Below are 23957 nucleotides of genomic sequence, written 5' to 3'. Positions count from 1 at the left end.
GTGGATTAAGCATAGCTGCAATAAATAAGATCTTGTTTACTTACTCAAAATCTCCCAAATTTTGTCATATTCTGACAAACACATCTTCATCCAATCTCGCAGAAGAATAGTAATACAAAAGGGGACTGAAAATCTAGACTCAACTATAGCCATAAAATCTTTACAACCTTGTCCTTCTACAAATCTACAATTCTGAAGTCTTTCCTTCAGACCTTCTCTACAAAATTGTGTAAGTAACTAAAGATATGAGAGAATGGAATTTTTAATAAATTCATGGGTCTCATCCCCTATTTATAGAGAATGAAGTGACACCATATGAAATATCACAACTATTAACTTATGACTTTTCAACTGGTAGTTACTGGCTTAAAGGTCATGATGTTTCACTTAAAGATCAAAGGGTATGTGCCTAGCCTAGTGGTCAGCAGACGCCTCCCTTGAAAAGGGAGGGCATTGGTTTGAGTCTCCTTTCAATTAAATTGATTTTTGAAACATTACACCCTATTGAAGTGCCTAGTTGGCCCATGTGCAAACACTCAAGTGTTGTGACTCTTTGGCCCATGTACAAGGCTTAGCGGGCCCAAGCATTGTGTCTATCAAAGTCCAACACTTACACTATTACCATTGAATCAATACATCTCTTTGAGATAGTGGTTTACGTAAATAAATAATAACTTATATTCAATAAATTCACATATTTAATTTTACAATCTATAATAAATATAACATGAGTGAGCTGCAAGACAATGAGATAGAGATAGAGATAGAGCCTTAGAGTGAGGGAGCTGTGAGTTTGAGAGAGTGAGGGAGTTGCATGACTAAGAGAGCGAGGGAGTTGGGAGAGTCGAGACTAAGAGTGAGGGAGTTAGGAGGTTGAAAGTGAAGATGAAAGACTAATTCTGGAAGGCTAGAAGCCAAATTCAACAAAATGGTAAAATGACGCCGTTTAAAATTGGGTAAAGGATATTTCGGTTATCATGTTCGGGTAATTAATTACTTGGCCCAACCCATATCACAAATGAATAAGAAATGTTCTATTTCTAACCCGTTTTGTTTCAAGTCAGGTCGGAGTTGGGTGTGCAATTTAAATGTGCAGCCCTAGTGGAGATCAATTGGATGGATAAGTAGATAGTTAATTTGGCATTTATAAATTAGATGATATGTAGTGTAAATCTAAAGGACATTAATATTCCTGAAATGGGACTATGCTTCATACTCTTAGTCCCATCATATAGAGGAGCATCTGGACCAACAACCAACTCTCTCACCTGATGATCAGCGAGGGTATCGAGCTCATCTATATAAGTTGATCTCTCTTCCTCAGCCGTCTCCCCATCACCCGAAGCTAGAGAATCTTTAGGCACCACGTTCGGATATGTAGTGCGTGGTTTGGGAATACCAACAAAATCAACGAGTCTATCTGCTGAAAATATAACTGAAACTCCTTTTACAAAGATCGTATATGTCTTTTCGTCATCTAGGCTGGCACCATCGAACTCTTTATAGAACTCAGAGACGATGTAATATAAGACACAAGATCCCATGCTTCGTCATTCTGATCGAAGATTGGTGTCCAACCACGATCATTGAAGACTGATGTTTCATCGAAAAACCTTAGACTCGTTCAAGAATTATCAATCCGGATAAATGATTTATTGATAACTCTTGAATTGTCCAAAGTTAACAATTTGAGATTGTAAGATTATTCTCGCAAACTATCCAACTGTATCTGTTAATGTTCGACATTATGATTTTGGTAGAGTCATCCCTTCTTGTTCTCTAAATAGGTAGTTTCGGTGATGGTGCCTCGAAGTGTTACTTGTCAGTGCAGACGACTAAACGAGCATATTTGGAGAACTATGGGAGGTGCTGCTAAAATTTTGTTCGATGTGATAGATAATAGTTTATAGGCTTGAGAATATGATCTTTCAATCCTGAATGGGGTAGGACCAACTACCCAATAAAAGGAAGAAATTGCATAATATGTTAGATACATTCTTACTTGTCGATGCCAACGTGACTGTTTGTAATAGGCTATTAGGCATGAATAAAAGTTGGATGCGAGTTAGAGATCGTTTGGGTGAGGATTACAATGTATATGCTAAAGGTGTTAAGAAATTATGGGAGTTTCCATCCTGTACAATTTATAGTGACGAGCGTATTAGATGTCCATGCTAACAATGCAAGAATTTATGTTCTCATAAGATAGACTTGATAAGAGAACATCTGTTTGTCAAAAGTATTGATCAGGTTTATACTGATTGGGTCTTTCATAACGAATCATATCCAATGTCATTCGAGCCTCCACATGAAGAAAAATACATCGATGAAGATGTATTGCCAGAAGTTGTTGGTGATGAATACGATGAGGATATAGAGCAAATGCTAAGTGACATTGGTGCTGGACTGTTTATGGATGAAGCCATGAAGGTGATATGGACACATCAAATTCAAATGATGTGGGCCATAATACTTTTGTACATTTGTAAAATGATTCACAACATGAGTTATATCCAGGATGTAGAAAGCACAGTAAATTCTCATTTACAGTTAGACTACTTCACATAAAATTCATGCACCGATTATTTATTAAAGCTGTCAATATGTTACTCGAATTGTTTAAAGAGACACTTTCAACAGAAAATATTTTACTTCGCAATTTTTATGAAGTAAAATATTTGAAACGAGAACTCGGATATGATTACAACATAATACATGCATGTAAGAATGACTGTTATTATTTTGACGAGAGAATAAGCAATTGAACGAGTGTCTCATTTTCTATAACTTGGCACTCATCATCTAGAGTCAGAAACGATTGTGTCTTGTCACATCCTACTTACTTCCAGGTTTGGAAGAGATTTGATTTGGAACACCCATGATTTGTTGAAAAACCTCGTAATGTGCGACTTGGGTTGGCAACTAATAGATTTAATCCATTTGGGAACATAAGTACTAGTCTTAGTACTTGACCAGTTGTACTTATGCCATATAATCTTCCATTGTAGAAGTATATAAAATATCCATATTTCATGATAAGTTTACTCATTCCAGGTCCGAGATCACCTAGAAATGATATAGATGTACACTGACAGCTATTAATTGCATAATTGAAATATTTGTGGGAGAATGAGGTCCTAACATTTGATTCATCAATAAACAAGTCATTCAAAATGCATGTTGTTGTATTATGGATAATAAATGATTTTTTCGCTTATGGAAACTTGTCAGATTAGAGTACTAAATGGAAAATGGCATGTCCGACTTGTAACAAACATACCAAATCTGAATAGCTTACGTATGAAAGGAAATTATGATTCATGTGTTATCGTCGATTTTTACTTGTGACCATAGATTGAGTGGAAATTTGAGGATGTTTGATGGCACTCTTGAATGGGGAACCCTCCACCATATTTTTCTAGTGAAAATGTACTTGCATAATTTATAGATGTCAGTTATAATGAATTTGGTAAAATATAACGGAAGAGAAAACGAACTGCAAATAAGTTGAATTGGACAAATAATAGTATATTTTGGGAAGTCCTGTATTGGTCGACAATCTGTTTGTAGCATAGTCTCGATGTTTTGTATATTGAAAAAAATATATGAGAGTCCGTGTTAAGAACATTGATCTCAATTAAATGCAAAAAGAATGATACATTAAACTCACGGAATGATTTGAAGAAGTCGGAAATAGGACTGAAAACGCACTTGCAACAAAATGGTTCATCTTTCTACATGCCGATTAGGTGGTTTACATTGTCAAAGAATGAAATAGTTATATTTGTGAGTAGCTAATGAAGATTAAATTACCTAACAATTATACCTTGAATCTAACAAGATGTATACGAACAAATGACTAAAATATTATTGGATTAAAAAGTAATGATTGTTATATATTTTTATAATGTATCTTGCCTGTTGGTATCTGTTAGTACTTAATGAGAGATGTACACATGACTTTGACTGAATTGAGTACATTTTTTTAAATATTTATGTGCTAGGATATTGAATGTAGAAACTTTGGATCGTATAGAATGAGAAATTGCTATAAAATTGTGTAAGCTAGAGAGTATTTACCCACCGTCATTTTTCGATGTCATGATTCATCTAGTCGTTCATTTGCCACATGAGGCTCGACTTGCAAGACCAGTCCAATATAAATGGATGTATACCGTTGAACGATTCCTTGAAAAATTGAAAAGCACAGTGGGTAACAAGGTCTGCCCAGAAGGATCAATTACAGAAACATATATTGACAATGAGTGGCATACATTCTGTTCCAAATACTTCCACGGAGTTGACACGAGGTTTGATTTGCCAAAAAGAAATTTTGATATTAACCAAGCAAGACAATGAAGTGAATTTTCTAGGAAGTAAGTATCACACAATGGATCGAGAACGCTATAGGAAAACACAAAATAGGGATGTCTTAGTCGAAGGAAGTCATGATGGAGAAAACATTGATTTCTATGAGGTTATTGTCAAAATAATTGGAATGAGATATTTGGAGGAGTTTGTGGTATATCTGTTTAAGTGTGATTGGTGGGATTTAAGCAGTCTTCGAAGGGCAAAACGCGATAATGAATTTTTTTTTAAGTATTAATACATCAAAAAAAGGTATGAATATAATCATTTTATTTTGGCTTCCCAAGCATTTCAAGTATTTTACTTAGATGATCCTAAATTAAGAAATCAACGGCAAGAAGTACAAAAGCTTTCTTCAAGAAATATATATGATATCCCTGAGACGGAGGGACGAGATGAAGAAAAAAAATGAACCCTCTACTTAAAAAGCATATCAAATGAGTCAACCCGTCTTTAACTTGTTTGTGGATTTGAGCCAGTATGAGATGATTCCATTACATAGGAAATATATTGAGGCTGAAATTATTGATGCGACAGTTGAGTAAAATGTTGAATCATCTGAAGTATCTACAAATGATGAGGGCGAATCTACAAATGAAACTGATACAGATGATTGACCGGTTTTGTATTCACATTACACATTATGACAAATCTTTTATGTAATGAATGTATCAGTATTTTGAAATTGTGCCACCGAAAAGGAATGAAGTTCGCATCTCATCTCCACATGTTCCTAACTCTCTGTCTGACTCACCACTAGAGATTGACTCTACAGAATAAGGTAAAAGTCTAATAATCATTTTGTTTCAATTAAGGTCATTCATACATATTAAATCGTTTCTAACCATCATTTACTTTATTTTTATAACGAACTAAATATTTTATAGAGTTAACAGTACAATTTCATCAAGGTCGAGGCACTACTAGAATATCGTAAAATGTGTAAGATTAAGGTTACGTTTAGATGTTGAGATGAGTTCAGTTTTTTATGAATAGTAGTGAGTTGAGATTGTTGAATGAGTTTGGTGGGGTCTACTTAAGATGAGTTTAAAATGTGTTTGAATGTTAAGATAAGTTTAGATATATTTATGGGAAATTGTAAAAAAAAATGGGTCCCACCATTATTTTATACTGTTCACCTTACAGTAAAAACGGAAATGATTTCCTCATCTAGCGCCAAATGCAACAAAGGAAAAAAAATGAAAAGATTTGGCACTGTAGTTAGGCGCACCAATGAAAACATGCAAAATGGAAATAAGTTTGGATGCCATCGGGTTTTTTTTTTTTTTTAAATTTTCGTAATAGTATTTACTATTCATAATTCCGTACTCTTTGAAGTTGTTATTTTTTCATAAATGAGTTTACGGATGAAACTCGGCTCATAGGTTTAGGTGAAAGTGGTTTGTAAGTTGTGGAGCCCAACCAATGGGTTCAAACTTGAACTGCTCTCACTTTACGACCCACATGTGTTTGGATGAAGAAAGTAGCCTAAAAGTGAAATGAACTCAGCTGCTCTATGCATCCAAACGAAGCCTAAGATTAACCATCATTTGTCTCCACGGAGGCGAATGACAACAAGCAGCTTGGCTTGTATCACATGTATGTGCTCTTACATAAACTTATGCACCTTTGACTATGAATTCATGGCAAAAAGTTACTAAAGATGTGAAAGAATTTATCAAGAAGTTTTGTTTGGTAATGTTTAAATAATTAATTTATATTAATATCATTTAATACATATATGCAAGATTTAGAATACTCTTGGTGATAATATATTTATATATATATTTTTTCAATGATTACTTCGAATTAAATTTTGGTCGGAGAGATGAGTGTAAGACTGTCGATGAGCTTATGTGTAATGCATTCAGCAAATATAAAGTGAGGTGTCATGAACATTACAATAAGTTCGTGAACGAGGAATATGCAAGTCAGCATCCTTTCCAGAATGTCAAACCTTTTGATTGGAAAAAATTTTATGACATGTTTAAGGATCCATCATATAAGGTAAATTTTTATGTGTCTTATTTATACTTTTCGCTTCCTAATATTTACAATTTCGACGTAGGAGCGAAATTCTATAAACAAAATAAATAGATCGAAATTAAAGATTTGCCATCATGAAGCCTCAAGATATTTCCATTGCATCTCTAAGAAATTGGTAATGCTATTTTATTTTATTTATTGTACATAATTTGTTATTTGGAGGCATTTTAATGATTTTATATCTCAACAAATGTCTCTTGTAGCAAGAGTCATATACCAATTATGATATGAAAAAATTATATGTTGTATCACATACTGATAGTTTTGGAGAGTGGACTCATCCCGATACTCGTAAAAATTATGTAAGTATTATAATCTGTTTTAATTAAACATATTTGAATATTTGTGACGATATTAATTCTTTTTCTTGTATGTAGGATAAAATGGTTGCTCTACGCGTTGAATCTGCGTTAGATCAAAATTCCTCAACAAGTGATATTGAAATTTTTACACAAGTTCTGGATAAAATTTCAGGATATTTGAGGAGTTTGAGTCACTTTATAAAGCCTTCTAGCCTTTTCTCATCGTCCAGTTTTGCCTATAACTCCTCCATAGCATTAGACAGGGTGAATTTTAATATCGAAGAATTGACTACAAGGCAGCATGAGTTAAAAACTCAATTGACGAAATAAGTAAACATGGAGATGCACATGAAACAGCAATAACAACAAGAAGAAGAATTTAGGAGAGATGTGCAACTTTAAATGCATATGTTTATGCAATAGTTCAGGCCTCCAAGTAACTGATTTACATTATATGTTCAAATTTTGGGATCTATTTTTGCACGAAGAACGCTAGTACTACTATTGTTTTATTTATTTAGTTCGCATTTATTAGACTAGTTTTATGTGTATTAAACAAATTGTAATGTATTTGTTTAAATATTATGTGTGTCTATTTAGTTTTTAATTATTGGGTAAAATAAAATAAACTGTTCGAACGAGAAAAAACCATTTGAATGTAATTGGAATTAAACGTTCGAACAATTCGTGAAACCGTTCGAATGAATCATCGAACGTGAACTAAACGTTCGAACATCTACCAATATGAATTTGTTCGATCCCATCATGGTCTGTTCGAATGTCTTACTTAATCCGTTCAAATATATTTTACTTTTTGACCATTAAATTGTTTGTTTAAACGTTTTCTCATGTCTATTGGTCGAACAGACTGGTATCGATCGACCACTCACGAAGGATGTGTTTGAACATAAAATACATTCGAATGTCGATTTTGTACCGTTCGAACGTGATTCTGGGACGAAATTCAAGCGTCCCGAAAAAATTATTCCGTTCGAACGTGATCAAATGGTTTTGCTCAATTTCATCTAAAAAGATATTTTTTGAGACGAAATTGATATTTTCGTCCTAAAATACCTTTTGGTACACTCTTATTGGAACGACCTTGGGACTCTTGCTTTTTGTCCCAAGAAGTATTTTGGGACGAAATCCCAATTTTTTGGGATAAAAATTGTCGTCTCAAGAAACCAATTATGTTGTAGTGGTTCAATCTAAAACCTCTTTTTAATTCACTGCATGTTCATATTATATAGCTAGGCTCTTTCATATATATGATCAATCGATCTTTGTTTGTTCACATGCAAATTAGGAGGAATGGTGGTGGTGTATGGTCATTGAAATTACAAGTATTAGAATGAGGCTGAGAAAGTACTACCGGTGAGTACTGCCCGGACTTGAGGTCCCATTTGGATGTTAAGCTGAGTTGAGATGAGTTGAGTTCTTTATAAATAGTAATGAGTTGAGATGGTGAAATTAGTTTTGTGAGGCCTACTTAAGATGAGTTTAGATGTGTTTGAATGTTAAGATGAGTTTAGATTTATTTATGGAAAGTTGAAAAAGCTTATAGGTCCCGCATGTTAAGTATTGAGTTGAAAAAGTTGCGAGTCTTATGTATAAAGAGGTTTTGAGTTGAGTGATATTAAGGCTACGTTTGGATAGTGAGAATACCTGAGAAGTGTTGAGAATGTTTATGAATAGTAGTAAAAAGTAATGAAAATGTAATAATAAAATATTAAAAAGTAGGTGAAAAGTAATGAATAGTAGAAAAGTAGGTAAAAAGTAATAATAAAGTAAAGAATAGTAGTGAGAGTACCTCAAGTACTCTCACTTGCCAAACACAGCCTTAATTTGAGAGTTAAGTATTTGAATATTAGATTCAACTCAAAATTAGATTGAATTGAATTGATCTGGATACATCCCAACATCCAAACTGGGTTGCATGCGCATGTGTGTATATCGATTCAGGATCAGGTAATGACGGACCCATCCGATCCGTCAGTTGAGGCTTATTTACAGGAAAATAGGAATAACCTTAGAAAGAGGGATGAATTGATGCTTCACTTGCTGATGATTATAAACTAGCTTTGAAAAATGGAAATGTTATATTTACTCTCACCTTATCATCCCACGATAACATATGTTACCAGGTTATCTGTATTCCCAAACAATTTAATAATTTTCCTTAATTATTGGACTAATTTTCAGCAAGATTTCAAAATGGCCATAGTCCACACGGGAAAAATCTACCCTACTTGGAAGCTAAGATTTTAACATTACCAGGGCAAAGGGATATGTATGGTACGTGTACGGTACTAACTTCCTTCACTAGGAGGGTTTGAAACTCATGAACTCATGGCTAGAAATAAGCAAATCCCGGTAATGATAATGAAAACCAGTGAAAGAATGACCCCGGAGCCATCAAATTATATGATATACATACATACCATTTAAATTTTTTTTTTTTCAAAAAAAACAAAACCAATATGTCACTTAAAACCCACTAGTACTACTCCACCCCAGAGGAAGTCTCCACTTTCTATGCCAATATATGGACACTCTTGACCACAATGGGAATCCAAAATTATAGTCAAGTGGGCGATCAACTGGTCCACCAACTATCAAAGGCAACCACACATATCTTGAGTCCCTCAAGTCAGCTGGATTCCACCGATCTGCCATGAAAATGTACGAACCCGGAAACCCTGGAAGAGGAATCACATATGTGCTTTGTGCAAAAAACGTTGTAAGCTTGAATATTTTGCTCCCTCCAACGCATGGGTTGCCCATTGTCTCCCATGGCCCCATGATTGACTCAGCTGCATGAGCCAGCGCCTCATTTGGGGCCCATCCAGTGCAACCCGATGTGATCATGTAATAAGTCCCCTGGTGCTTGAATAAAGCCGGGGCTTCACGATGTTGTCCCACAAGAATTCTTCTCATGACATCATCAGACACATCAAGATAATCTTCAGTAAGCGGTCCTATATGAAGTTCACTATTATCATCAGAGGAGTATATCAGATATGCTACACCATCATCATCTTTGAAGATTGTCATGTCCCTGCTCTCAAATCCATGAGGCCTTTTGCTATGGAGATAAGTAAAAGGACCATCTGGGTAATCACTCACGGCAACGCCCACGGAAGCTTTTGTATAATTGGCATCATCTATATGCATCCACATAGCATACTTCCCTGTCTTCTCATTGTAAATCACTTTTGGCCTCTCAAGAACGTTGGATTTGTGGAGATCATGGCTTTCATTTGTTTCTTCTGCTGCCAGGACTATACCCTCATTTTTCCAAGTCCACAAGTCCTTGGAAGAATAGCAGCCAACTCCTATGATGTCAACCTGAACCATTAAAAAGTACTCGCAGTTAATTATTAGTGCTAGAGAAGTGATATATCTGCAATCATGTGAATGCGTGCAACCAGAATATGAGTGTTCGCTTCTGACAGGGACGATTATCTATTTATAATCCGTTAACAAATGGGAAATTATTTTTGCAAATTCCTCATTTTCAGCCACAATATTCTGTTTTTTTTTTTTTTTTTTTTTCACCCCATGATATCTAATGTTAATATACATACTCTCATTGAAGCGAGTGATGTCATTACAATCATTATGATTTTCATAAACCTTATTTATTAGTGTCTCTACTTTTGAAATTTGATAATTACCATCATGTAGTACAAGGCGTAGGTGTTTAAGCAACATTTGCATGCTACAAACCACTTTTTCAGTTCCAACAACATGATAAGTTAATTGCTCCACGAATTTCCATTGCAACCCAAATGCTACAGTTTTCAGATCCTCCTTCTCTATAAGACAATATGCATCCTTCTATAGATGATCCCATCCCCACTCATCACCGTCAAATCGGCATTTTATTTTTGTGACAAGCAATGGCCATCACATAAAGATAGTTATGGGTGTTAACTCCCAAATTAGTAACCTATTAGGTGAAACTGGGCTTTATAAGTGATATTGGAGACACTTCAAACTATCTAGTCTTAATGGCGTACAGTGCAGATGTGGCTATTGTTTTCCCTAGATTGTTACATATGATATCAGAGCCACCTAGTACAGCCAGCCATATAATAATGAAGTACTGCATGACATGGCCTTGATGAGGATGCCAGGAGTCTAAAGGGGAGGAATTTGTAACTCTCCAGCACATTGGATATACGGATAATCACAGAGTGCGTAGGTTATAAAGATAGTCATCGATGCTATAAGAGGAGTATGTAACACTCCAGGCCCACACTGGAAATATGAATAAATCACATACAGTGGGTAGGTTATAAAGATAGTAATCGGTGCCAAGTCCTACATTGGCTACTTGATAGGTAAACTTTATAAGCGATACTAGAGAAGTTTCAAATTGACAAGTCTTTTTGGAGTTTTTTTTTTTTTTTTTTTTGATAAGTAAGTCTTTTTGGAGTTATAACAAACTATGGCTAACACTTTCCCTAGATCATTACAGCCCCCTACGTGAAGCTAATGTTAACCATGACCCTAATACTTCTAATCACAAGTAGTCCCAAATTACAAGTACAATCTCAAAATCGAGCTTTGCCAAAAACAAAAAACAAAATATTGCCTTCAACCAAGACCAGAATGATAAAAGAGCAAAACTTTGCACAAGATAACGTATGGTTGTACTTTCATGTTCAGATGATATGGGAAAGAGCAGGAAAATAGAGAAAACTAGCATCCACAATCATGCTAGAGACTATCATTCAGTTGGGGTGTTTCTTTATCTATTTAAGGGAAGTTTCACAGATTTGTATGCCCAGGTTCATGGCCACAATAAGCCACTTAAGTTGGAGATTGAGATTAACAAAAATATAATCGAAGGAGGTGTGTGCCAGGCTAAAAATATTATAGATAAATATGTTGACAGGAAAGAGTCAATTGTAGATAGAGATAAACAAAAATATACTTGGAGGGGGTGTGTGCCAGGCTAAGAATATTATAGATAAATATGTTGACAAGAAAGAGTCAATTGCAGATTCAAACTTTAATCACCGATAAACACAACAAGTTTGTATTAAATAGAAGGGTCTCAATCTAAATCTCCATCATCTAATACGTAATCTATAAATATGCCCAAATGCAATAGGCTAGACTAAATCTCCATCATCTAATACATAATCTATCAAATATGCCCAAATGCAATAGGCTAGACTTGAGATTTTTATTTATTTTAAAGGATATTAAAGGTGCCACATTCAGCAATAAAGAAACAGAACAGTTGAGGTCTTTTCCAGTACCAGTTGTAAGACATACTACATTCCCTAGAAATATTTAACCCACCTTTCCCTCTTAAAGAGTTGGAAGCAAATTTAGACCTAAGATCTTATCATCCATAAACCAAACTTCTAGAGTCAGTGTTGTCACATGAATTTCGAATTGAACCCATCATTGGATTTTTTTACTTTATTATGAGTCACATTTCTATAAAGATTTTTTTCTCTCTGTTTCTGTTCCTGATTATTATGTATTTTCATTTTCCTTTGGTTCGGCAGTAAAAAATCCTGAGCAACTGGAGACCTAATTGTATTTCCAACAAGTCTACTGATTCAGGTGAAAAGTTTGTACTAGGTGTTCATTCTAGCATGTGATTCGCTCTCTGCTAAAAAAAGTTTTCTCTTCACTTCTAAAAATATTAAGCAGAAGAAAAAAATTCTTTATTATTTACTTTCAGTATTTATAGAACACAAAAACAGGATGTGATACAGAGAACTAAGCTTAATGACAGAAGGAGGTATAAGAACACAGGCCGCAAGAAAGAGATCAAGGCAGATAGAAAAGGCTAATAAGAGCTTTTGAGTTACTTACCCGTGCTGCAGCTTTTTTGTGTGCATGGTAAGTGGGACCATCTTTATATTCTCCATACCAATAGTATGTCCTTGATCTTTGATCGTATAGAACACCTCCTCCATGGGCTTGAATGGGGTTTCCATCAGTGTCCAACCAGAGTCTCCCCGGATAATAGTAAAAGCTATCATTCCCAGCATCCCTTATTGGATCTATGGCAGTTTTCTGATCAGGAAAGAATATATTTCTAAGTTGTGAATTCTCGTCGAGAAATTCATCGATTAGTGTGGTTGGCCGCTTAGGCCTTCTTTTTGCTGCACGTGGAGATCTCTTTCCCTTTGGTGGGGGAATGTGAATATTTTCTTCTTCGACCTCTACAAGTTCACGGAATTGTGGGTGCTGGCTCATGTGCAATTGGATCTCTCCACCCACTTCATCCTTGTGGCGAGCAAGGGAGTATAGATGAAGCATAAGAAGACATCCCACCAAGCTCCATATCACAGCAGACGTTGAACATCTGCCCCCTGCATTGCAACGGAAAGTGGTTGGTTTCCCGTATTTGTTCTTGATCCTCATTTTCTCTTTCTTTTTTATTTATCTCCAAGATGATGCTGCAATTAAGATATTGCAACCTACGGAGATACAATAAGTCCGACCAAACATGAGTCAAAACCTTGCTGATCTATGTCTTTTTGGCGGCGTAAAAATTCTATTTCTTTCTTGAAAGTGCAAGAAAAAAAAAAATCAAAAGCAAGAATGTGATAAATAAATCGATTACAAAGGAATCCACATTAAAATTAGAGTAAATTCGCTTGGAAACAGTTCATACGCAATTCTCTTATTTTTGGATAAGTTCTTGTGCGATAATAACAACGTTATAAACACAACAGTTTATTACTAATGGTCCAATTTATAAATCTGAATAAAAATCGATCCCCACTTCATGTATCCCATAATTTTACACCCACAACGTTCTCTCTCTCTCTCTCTCTCTCTCCCCCCCCCCCCCCCCCCCCCCCCCCCCCCCCCCCCCCCCCCCCCCCCCCCTCCCTTTTCACTTGACGAACTAATGTCAAAGGATGAACCAATTCACAGTAACTAAAGCGATTCCTGGTTATGTAAAGGCCAATTAATCAGAAGATAGTTGCCTCTCTGCCAGTAAAGCAAGTAGTACGCAGCCAGATATTCATACCTTTCGCATAAAATGAAACCAAAGGATCTAAAGTTCAAAAATCAAACAAAAATCAGCGACCACAGCATATCACATAATAATTGGCACACTCGAATTGAAATTCGCTAATACACTTCAAGCCACAAAATAATAGAGATGCTCAGAAAGTTCAATTCAGCTGAACCATACCTCATTTCACAGACAGAATCAACAAAAATATTCAAAGATAAACACAGTCTCATGCATTAAATGTTGCTAACACTACGTTTATCAAACACCTTACCTGCGAACGCACGAACCACAAGTGCAGCTAAATTCCCAGACATGGATTTAGACTCTAGCGCCTCCAATAGTATGTGAAATCAGAACACCAAAGCAACACACAACGGAGTTCATTAAATCATACACTGATCCCACAAGCCCATCAGACAGATTCTACCAGGTCCCGGAACACTGTTCAAGGGTCACGGGGAAATTTTTTTTTTTGGGGTTGGGGCTGTTCAAGCTTAGCTTTTTTTGTTGAATTGGATCTGAGTCTAAGGTCGATGATGATGTATGACCGGCGACCAACGATACTATCTACGTCGCTGTTTGTGTTTGGGCCTTGGAAGGTCCTGTCGTATGGATGGATTTATCTGGAAGGCTTGTAATGGATTATAGAGTAATTTCTTCGCTCCGTCCATTCCGTATTTATTATAAGATTTTAAGTTTTTAATCCCTTTTTTTTTTTTTTTTTTTTTTTTTATTTGACAGTTGAATACGGACAAAGAAAACCAACCACAACGCTAAAACCTTTATTTATATGAAGCTATTTTTTAGAAAAAAAAAATTACGAATAAATTTACTTTAAAAAAATCGCACTCTTAACTTTTTATTTTAAATTACATTTATCCACGAATAATTTTAATTATTTTTTTAATTCAAGCATTTAAGCCAAAAATATTCAAAATTAAATATATTAACTAGTATATTAAGAAAGAAAATGATGACCTTACAACAAGTTTTACTAGAAAGGTATAAATTTCATGTAATTGGTAGTAAATCACTGATGTAATAAATATCGGTTATCAAAGGATGATGAATTCTTCTAATGCAAAAAAATTAATAAATAGTTTTTCAATAAAATAATAATTAAAAAGATAATAGATTAGACTGATCATGTATCATTTTATAAAGAAGAACTCTACTTAACATCCCACACACCAAACTCCTTTTAATTTTTTTTTTTCTCAAAACAAGTATGTGGTGTACGGATGATAAGTGGAACAACTCAATTAATTTATTAGAAATAAAATTTAAAAAAGTTAAAAATTAAAAAATTAAATTATGTATAGTGTGCGGTATGCAGTGTGGGATGATGAGCGCGCATCATGACCCTTTTATAAAACCTATATAATAAACTTGTAGTGAGTTTTACTTCTCATAATCACCACATACCACACTTCTTTCATTTTTTATTTTTTTAATAATTGTTTTATAATAATTTTTTATTTTATTTTGTTAAATTAATTGAGTTCTTCTACTCATTATCCATACCGCACATTTGGCAAAAGAAAAAAATTAAAAAACTATGTGTGGCATGTGGTGTGAAGATGATGAGAATAATTTTTCAACTTGTAGCAATTGCGACATTATTCAGTTAAGAATAATAAAATGAAGGATGTAAAGAGTTATGAGTTCTTCTAGGGAGCAGCCACTATAGCAGTACACACATTGCACACCCTACGTGGTTGCTGTTATTATTATTATTTTTTTAATGCAAAATGTGCATTTTTCTAGTTTTACGGTTTTGTTTTCTTCACCGATTCGAATTTGCCCCGTGTGAAAAAACTCCTCCCTCACCTGCGTCGTGTCCTTCCTTTGCCCATCGCCACCAGCGATGCCGTCTCTCTGTTTAGCGACACCGAGTGACATTCCTCCGTCTGCACCGCCGCCACCTAGCTCTCTTCCCTCCCCGTCGCCCGCCCATCTTCTTTTGTTCCTCCCCCATGCCGCCCCCACCTCCACCACCCGCGTCACCCATCCTAAAGTGGGGAGGGAAAACTAGATTGAAAACGAAAATCATAAGAGGAGAAAGTGGGCTTACGGGAGAAGAAAACCGTGCGACCTGAGGAGAACTCCAAAACTTACCAAGTGAGAGGGAGGCGTGTGGAGGAGCCAAGGGCTGGGCGGCGGTCGTAAGTGGTCAGGCGATGTGGAAAAACATTGAGATAAAGAGAGAGTGACGAGAGAAAAAAAGACGTGAGAGGTAGAGAAACTGGGGAACACGATCAGTGAGAGTTTACTGTGAGGAGAAACGTTGAGCCTAGGGTGTACTGTTTGCGTCTTTTGGTTACACTGGTGATTCACGACTGCTTCGTCGTGGGTCTAGAGCTGAATCAACTGGTGGCAACGTGAGTATTTTTCTCTGTTTTGGTAGAGAAACACAGAACACTCCCTCTATAAATTTTCGATCGTTGGTACGATGGAGATTAGGAGTTACAGTGATGGTGGTCGGTGCAAGTCTGCGGGGAAGCATCTCACTGTTGAGACACGATGAACGGTGGCAAGTGGCTGGCAACTTGCGTCGTTGGCGGCGGAGGTGCAGAGAGGAAAAGAGAGAAAAAAAAAATTGCTCTGTTTTCGAGGGCTTAAAACAGAGGGTCACTAGTAATGGTTTTCGATGACTTGGTGACGGTGGTGTTGGGTGCACATCGAGGTGGCTTAGGTTGCTTCCTGAACGTAAAGGCAGCTGCTAGTACGAAGAACTAAGGGGTTGAGCAGTGGCTACGATGTATGAGATGCGCGAAAGAGCTTGGTAGGGCAATTTCAGTTTCACGTGGGTTGGGCAGTGACAATTACACGACGGCTTTGAGTGGAGGGAGGAACAAAAGAAGGTGGGGGACAACGCCCGCGGGGGGGGGGGGGGGGGAGGGGAAGGAAGAAAAGAATTTCATTTGTTGTGAATTGAGTATGAGAGAGGGAAACACAATGCCCTAATCGACACGTAAGGTGTGTGATGGGATGCAGCCAAACAGTGACTGATCTTAAGACTTTTTTCAAGAGTTATTGAAAGAAGGACCCATTTGATTTGGTTGTGCATTGAAGTTTGTGCTCCAATGAATTGTTTTCTACTTACCATGCAAAGAGATCTTTGGAGGGAATGAATATGTTAAATAATTGAATGTCTGTGAGAGTAGTATGTGATCTAGATTAATATTTGTGAGTGGCATCGCACCACCGTAATTTGTTTGATGAATCTCATTCATTTTATTGATATTACTGAAACATCCATCATTAATATAGAAAAACGTCAATACAAATCAAGCTTCGAGAAATACTACTTGCTTAATAATATTAGGCACACAGTGCTGCCATACTACAATATCATCAACTTCTATGCACTATGACTGGTGAAATTTGCCTCCCTGCCTATGTCATTGAGAAGTATGTAGACTGCAATTGAGGAGATTGTGATTTGGGGGTTGGAAGGAGACCACCAGAAAAATTACCTGATGAAGGTGACTTGAAATGGGTTGAAGTAGATGGGATTTGGGTTGATGTTTAAGCTCTCAAACATCAACCCAAATGACAACTTAATTAAGCTAGCTTACTTTGAAGGAAAGTGTTGATTGCCTAGTTTTCGAGTATAGAGAGCATAAGAATAAGCATCCAAAATGACAATTTGTTGCTCTTTTAGAAGAGTCTCGTGATTTAGGTCCCATTTGGTTGCAAGACTTAGCTGAGATCAACTCAGTTCAATCTAATTTTAAGCTAAGTCTAACATCCAAATACTCAACTCTCAAATTACTAAACTCATCTCAACTCAAAACCTCCTTACACATGTGACTCACAACCTTTTTCAACTCAACACATCTTTATACGTGAGATCCACAACCTTTTTCAATTTTTCATAAATAGTACTAAACTCATCTTAACATATAAACACATCTAAACTCATTTTAGATGGGCCCCACATAACTCACTCCACCTACTCAACTCACTACTATTCATAAAGAACTCAATTCAACTCAACTCAATTCAGATCAACATTCAAACGCATTCTTAATAGTTCATCTTGAACATCATCAAAAGAAAGAGGGTGGTCTCAAGTAGCCAAAGAGAATGAAGTGATATAGGGAGAATAACAAAGGTGTAAACCACTTATGATAACGGAGATGAGACCAACATCCTCATTTGGTTAGCCTACAGCTACAATCACATGAGGTAGTTGGTGCAATCGAGTTTGACAAGAATGACTTGGGTGAAGTTGGGAAAGGAAGTGGTGGGGTGAGAAGAAAGGAGTGGGAAATCACGCGGAGAAAGGTTTAAAGGCATAGGCCAATGGCTATTGATATCATGAAAGTTTGGAAAGGAAAGGGTGACCAAGATGATCTACTCGTAAGTCTATCCTTATATTTATAGTGACTTAACACAACTTTATTATGTTACATATGAATTTGGATTTCTACAGGTAAGAATAAGTATATACATATGATGATAACTACATGTAATCACTTAGTTGAGGGAGAGAAGATAAGGAAGGTAAGTTGTTTGATGAAAGTTCTCAGTGATCGTGACAGTGCCGAGAGTCTATTATTCGTATTTATATAATAGGGTACAATTATACAATGTGTATATTACTGTTAGAGAGAGTAATCTATACATGGTAAGTGCTAGAGCTAAGACATACACAATCGGTTTACAAAGACAGTACTAGTCTTTGCTTGTGAGGGAGATTCCATTTGAGTACTCAGGTTGGTCTTCAAGCATTGATAGTGCTATAGCAGTTGGGTGTGAAGTTACCATAGTAGATGATGCTTCATTTGGTTAGTGTTCCAATTTTGATAATTTTGCCATTGGTGTTTGAATACTGTCAATACACCCCCAAAAACTATGCCAAGTTACGAGAACAAGTTTGGTGCGAATCAAAACGTATAAGACGGTCAAGTGGTTTGGTAAGAAGATCAACAAGTTGCATAGATGATGGGACATGACGGGTATGAAGTAGACCAAGAGTTACACATTCATGGACGTAGTGGTAATCAATCACGATATGTTCGCTGTAGACATGAAAAACAAGGTTAACTGTCATGTAAAAAGCGCTGAGATTATCACAAAATAATAGTGGGGAAGTTGATAACTTGACGCCCATGTCACAAAGGAGAAATGAGATCCAAGTGATCTCAATAGTAGTTTGAGCCATTGCTCTGTATTAAGCTTCAAAACTTGAGCAGGAGATAGTGTGTTGCTTTTTGGCATACTAGAAAATACAGTTGCTATCGAGAAATGCACAGTATTTGATGGTGGGACCCCATGTGAGAGGGCACACTGCCCAATCTGCATCAGAAAATGTATAAAGATCAAGTGTAGATTTGGAGCTAAAATGAAGACCAAGTTCCACAGTACCTTTTAAATATCTAAAACTGTGTTTGACCATTTTAAAATGGGCTTCTATATGAGAGTGCATAAATTGAGAAACAAAGTTAATACTATAGAAAAAATTAGGATGGATAAGAGTAAGGTATTAAAAGGCACCCACAATACTACGATAATCGGCTTGGTCAAGAAAATGGTTTGTAGAGATAAGGCCTTTGGTCTTGGTTATCATGTGAGTACCCATGGGTTTACAGTCAGTCATTTGAGCACATTTTGAAATATCGAGGGTGATTTGAATACCCAGAAAATAGTGAAGAGGGCCAAGATCTTTCATAGAAAATTGACTTCGAATAGTCGAAATAAACTCGTTAAGAAAATCAGTAAAGGAACCAGTGAGTAAAATATCATTAACATACATTCGTAATATAAGACAACCACGAGATGAATAATAAATAAATAGAGAGGAATCAATAGTGCTACAAATAAGGCTATAAGAAGAAACCTATTGAACTTATCAAACTATACACGTGGCACTTGTTCTAAACCATAGAGAGTTTTATTTAACTTACAAACATGAGAAGAGTGAGTTGGGTCGATAAAACTTGGAGGTTGTTCCATGTAGATGGATTCGTGGAGATCACCATAGAGGAAGGCATTATTGACGTCCAACAGTATGTCCTATCGGTTGATCAGGGCAAGAGTGATAACAATCTGGATGGTGATAAGAAAAGTTTTCATGGTAGTTAATACCATTTATTTAGTGGAAGATTTTAGCAACTAAACGAGCTTTCAAACGATCAAGGTTGATATTTGCATTCAATTTGGTTTTAAAAACCCATTTGCAACCAATGACAGACATGGAGGGGTCATAGGGAACAAAAGTCTACGTATTGTTGTCATACAAGGCTTGTAACTCATCAAGCATGGCTTGAGACCAAGCAGGGTGATTAAGCGTAAAGTGGACGATTTTTGGCTTTTTGGCTTTGATAGTGAGATCATGAACGTTGGCATATTTTGGATTGAGTTTGTGTATTTTGACTTTGGAGCGGGTAATCATCATGTGTTCAGTGGGACCCAGAAGGAGGTGTGGGAGGAAAAGCAGATGGTGTGGTAGGAGGTTTTGGGATATCTGAGTGAGGTGAGGTAGTGGAGTGAGGATCATGGACAGGGGTGGGAGAGGAGAGATTAGGCAACGGGAGGGGTAAATCAGTGACTAGAGGGGAGATAACAGTGGGTGCAGGTTGAGCTAAGGGGGTAACCCAAATGTCAAAAATGGAAAGAGTCGGCTCAGAGGGTGGTGGCAGTTGAAGGTTCGTAGGTTATTTATAAGAGAATGTATGTTCATCAAAGACAACATGATGAGAAATGTAAGTGCGACAAGTCGGAGGGTGATAGCACTTTATACCCACGATGCTTATCATTGTAGCCCAAAAAGGCACACGGTAAGATTTTAGGATCAAATTTGTTTTGTTTGATGTTTCAAGTGTAGGAATAGCATTTGGAGCCAAACACACACAAGGAACGATAGTCAATATAAGTCCTATAAAGTTTGAAAAAAGGTGATTGCAAATCAAAAGTGGTAGTGGAAAACCGATTAATTAAAATGGTAGCTGGAGCAAATGCTTCAACCCAAAAACGTTTCAGAACACCACCGTGGAAAAGTATCGTTATACCAAGTTCACGGATGGTACAATGATGGCATTCGACAGTGTCATTCTGTTAAGGAGCATGGGGATAGGAGAATTGGTGAATAATACATTATTGTTATAAATAAGAAGCAAACTGAGTGTTGGCAAATTCACCACCCTCATTAATTTGGAAATGTTTTTATTTTTTTTATTGAATTGAGGTTCAATATATTTTTCAAAAAGTAAAAAGGCAGAGAAAAATCATATTTTCCTCGGAGGGAATAAACTACATGTATTTAGAAAATGCATCAACCAAGCATGCATAGTAATGAGATTTCCCAACAAAAATAACAGGGACAGAACACCAGTCAAAATAAACATTATCAAAGACAACATGAGTTAAACTAGAAGAGAGTAAAAAAGAAAGTTTACTCAGTTTGCCTAATTTACATATTTCACAAATAGAATGAGTTTTATCGAAACTAGTAATTTGAATAAGTCTTTTGGATTTGAGAACTTGGAGAGTAGATGACTAAGGATGTCCCAAATGTTGGTGCCACACTTCTTCAGAGATAGTCCGGAAACGAATGGAAAAGTGAGCTTCGTAAGGGGATGATAAGGTGTAAAAATAACCATTTCGTTGTTCGGTCATCAGGATACGGTGGGTCTCCCATTCTTTAACAACAAAACCAACATCATAAAATTCATAATTATAGGAATAATCATTAAAAGGTTGCTCAATAGATAAAAGGTTTTTTGCTAGGGCCAGTATTAAAAGCACATAGCACAATTTAATTCTAATAGTACCATTATTTATATACGTGTCACCAACATGTGCAATAGCATGAGAGCAACCGTCGCCTATAATTATAACGTCAGTACCAAAATAGCGACGAAGATTTTTTAGTATACCTAGATTACCTGTCATATGGGCATATGCTCAAGAGTCTGTAATCAATTTGTTATCATGAGAAAAAACTTTTAGTGTCCAAGCAGCTAATACTTGAGGAATATCATTAGGTTGGTAAGAGTGATTAAATCTCTTCCAGGACTTAAGGGCAATGTGGCCCTTTTTGCCACATATTTGACATTTATCTCCATCGGCGGGGGGGGGGGGGGGGGGGGGGGGGGGGGGGGGGGGGGGGGGGGGGGGAGGAGATCATAGGCTTTATTTGGGTTGGACTTGTCAATGGGCTCATGAGGAGTGGAAGAGGGCCCTGTGTTATTTTCTCTAGCCGAGTGACTCGCAGGGTGAAACCCTCGACCTTGAGAGGAGAAAGGTCACTATTGTGAATGGTTGCCACTACGTGATCTGTGGAGGCCATGGCATTGTTCCACTGTCCATAGAATTCAAATGAAGAGTTAGAAATAGAATCATGGAAGGAGGTTCGAGTTTCAAACCCATGGAGAAGAGGAATGAGCTCGACGTATGACAGCATTGGAGGCTTGAGCATCGACATGGTGAAGGGTTTGTATTTGGCACCAAGGCTAATCAACAACTAAAACACATTCATCTTATCTTGCATGGGGCGTCGGATTGAAGCCAAGCTATCGCACAATTTGTTGAACATTCGTAAGTGATCTGCAAGTGGAGTTGTGGGTTCCTTCCTTAGGTAAGTCAGTTGTTGGGTTAGATGAGACTCTCGCTCCTAGATTCGTGTGCGTACGCTGCCTTGAGTGTAGCCCAAACTTGGTGGGCTAAGTCTAAGCCAACGAGGAGACCAAGGGCCTATTCTGAGAGAGTGCAAATACTCCACCCCCATAACAATTGGCCAGATTTGTGCTACTAGAGAAAAGCTATGGTGGATTATGATTTACTAGAACCAAAGGCTATGTCGATAGGGATTTCAAACTCTGGGGGTGCCGTAGTCTCAATTAGGAGATGTTCCACTAGGTCTTGGCTCTTAGCCAATGCCAATATTTGCTCACACCAGATTGGGTAGTTGCTGTTGTTGAGACATAAGGTAAAAAAGTCACCCACATTCAGAGCTATGGTGGTCATGGGAGGAAGACTCTCTTCACTCATACGGGATTTGGTACCATAAAGACAATGATAGTAAATTGTTTGATGAAAGTTCTCAATGATCATGAGAGTGCTGACAGTCTATTATACGTATTTATATAATAGGGTACAATTATACAAGATGTATATTACTGTTAGAGAGTAATCAATACATGGTAAGTGCTAGAGCTAAGACATACATAATCGATTTACAAAGGCAAGTGCTAGCCATTGCTTGTGATGGAGATTCCATTTGAGTGCTCGGGTTGGTCTTTAGGCATTGATAGCATTGTAGCCGTTGGGTGTGAAGTTACCATAGCAAAGGATGCTTCATTTGGTAAGTACTCTAATTTTGATAATTTTGGTGTTTGAATAGTGTCAATAGGAGACTGATCTTCTGTAAGATCATTATCTTCAATAACAGCACAAACGTGATATTGAGTCTTATCTTCAATAGAAGCAATTTCTTGGATAGCAAGTAGGTTAGCAACAACATGTTGTCTTTGTTAAAAAAATAAATGGACATTCAGCATATCTCTTGCATATATTAAGTCATGTTAATTATGGTTTAAGAACACGTTGAAGTGTTATTTTCATCACATATTATATATTTGTATGTGAAAACATGTATTTTGTACCATCAAATGATCATCACAAGGGTTTAATGTGTTGGAGTGGAGTCTGAGTCGGTACATCTCTACCTTTAACTTTGACTCTGACTCTGAATTTTTTGGTTAAAAAAACTCCGATTCTAATTTATCAAAGTCGGAGCAGAGCTAGAACAAAGTTGGATTTTTAGATTTTTACTCAGCTCTAGTTAGAAACAATACATTTTGATCTAGAAGACAAAACAAAACGACATCGTTCTCATTCAAAAGAGGCTTGATATTTTTGCCCCCTTGCACCATCTAAAATTTAAGGATATCAATTTTTTACACGAGCCAACACATGAACATGAAGTAGATGGGATAGAATCAAGCTTAATTTGATCATGATCCGTTAGACACAAAAGTAAATTGATCAGGTTGAGAATTATGTCATTTTCGAGTCGATTCATAAGAGTTATTCCACCTAATATAACTAATTAATTACCATTGTTTATTATAAAGTGGTTTATGAAAATTAATATACTTTAGATAAAAAATTCGAATTTCCAAAATATAAGTATAAAATAATGAATTATTTAACAATTTAATCCACCATTCTAATTATTGGTACGAGTATTTATTAAAAAATCTAGAGATTTTTCATTTAATAGTTGA

The 23957-nt window shown here is 36.5% G+C and overlaps 1 protein-coding gene and 1 long non-coding RNA gene across 3 annotated transcripts; both read right to left on the bottom strand.

The window, feature by feature from the left end:
• Positions 1-9070: 9070 nt before the first annotated feature.
• LOC121246870 lies at positions 9071-14336 on the bottom strand. Of its 2 annotated transcripts, none has more exons than XM_041145178.1 (3): positions 13991-14336; positions 12558-13168; positions 9071-10064 (listed from the first exon to the last, which is right to left on the bottom strand). In XM_041145178.1, the coding sequence occupies exons 2-3, from the start codon at positions 13110-13112 to the stop codon at positions 9204-9206; spliced, it is 1416 nt and encodes a 471-aa protein (XP_041001112.1). In that variant the 5' UTR covers positions 13113-13168; positions 13991-14336; the 3' UTR covers positions 9071-9203. The 2 variants fall into 2 exon arrangements, with proteins under 2 accessions (XP_041001112.1, XP_041001113.1); XM_041145179.1 differs by having other exon boundaries at positions 12558-13060.
• Positions 10273-11812, bottom strand: LOC121246871. The gene is made up of 2 exons (XR_005937177.1): positions 11272-11812; positions 10273-11067 (listed from the first exon to the last, which is right to left on the bottom strand). It is a non-coding gene; the product is annotated as an uncharacterized LOC121246871 (long non-coding RNA).
• Positions 14337-23957: the final 9621 nt, after the last annotated feature.

This window comes from Juglans microcarpa x Juglans regia, chromosome 1S (assembly GCF_004785595.1).
Source record: "Juglans microcarpa x Juglans regia isolate MS1-56 chromosome 1S, Jm3101_v1.0, whole genome shotgun sequence".
In the NCBI taxonomy this organism is placed as follows: Eukaryota; Viridiplantae; Streptophyta; class Magnoliopsida; order Fagales; family Juglandaceae; genus Juglans; species Juglans microcarpa x Juglans regia.
Note: the sequence above shows the minus strand (reverse complement) of the source record. Positions and strands in the feature narration are given on the sequence as shown.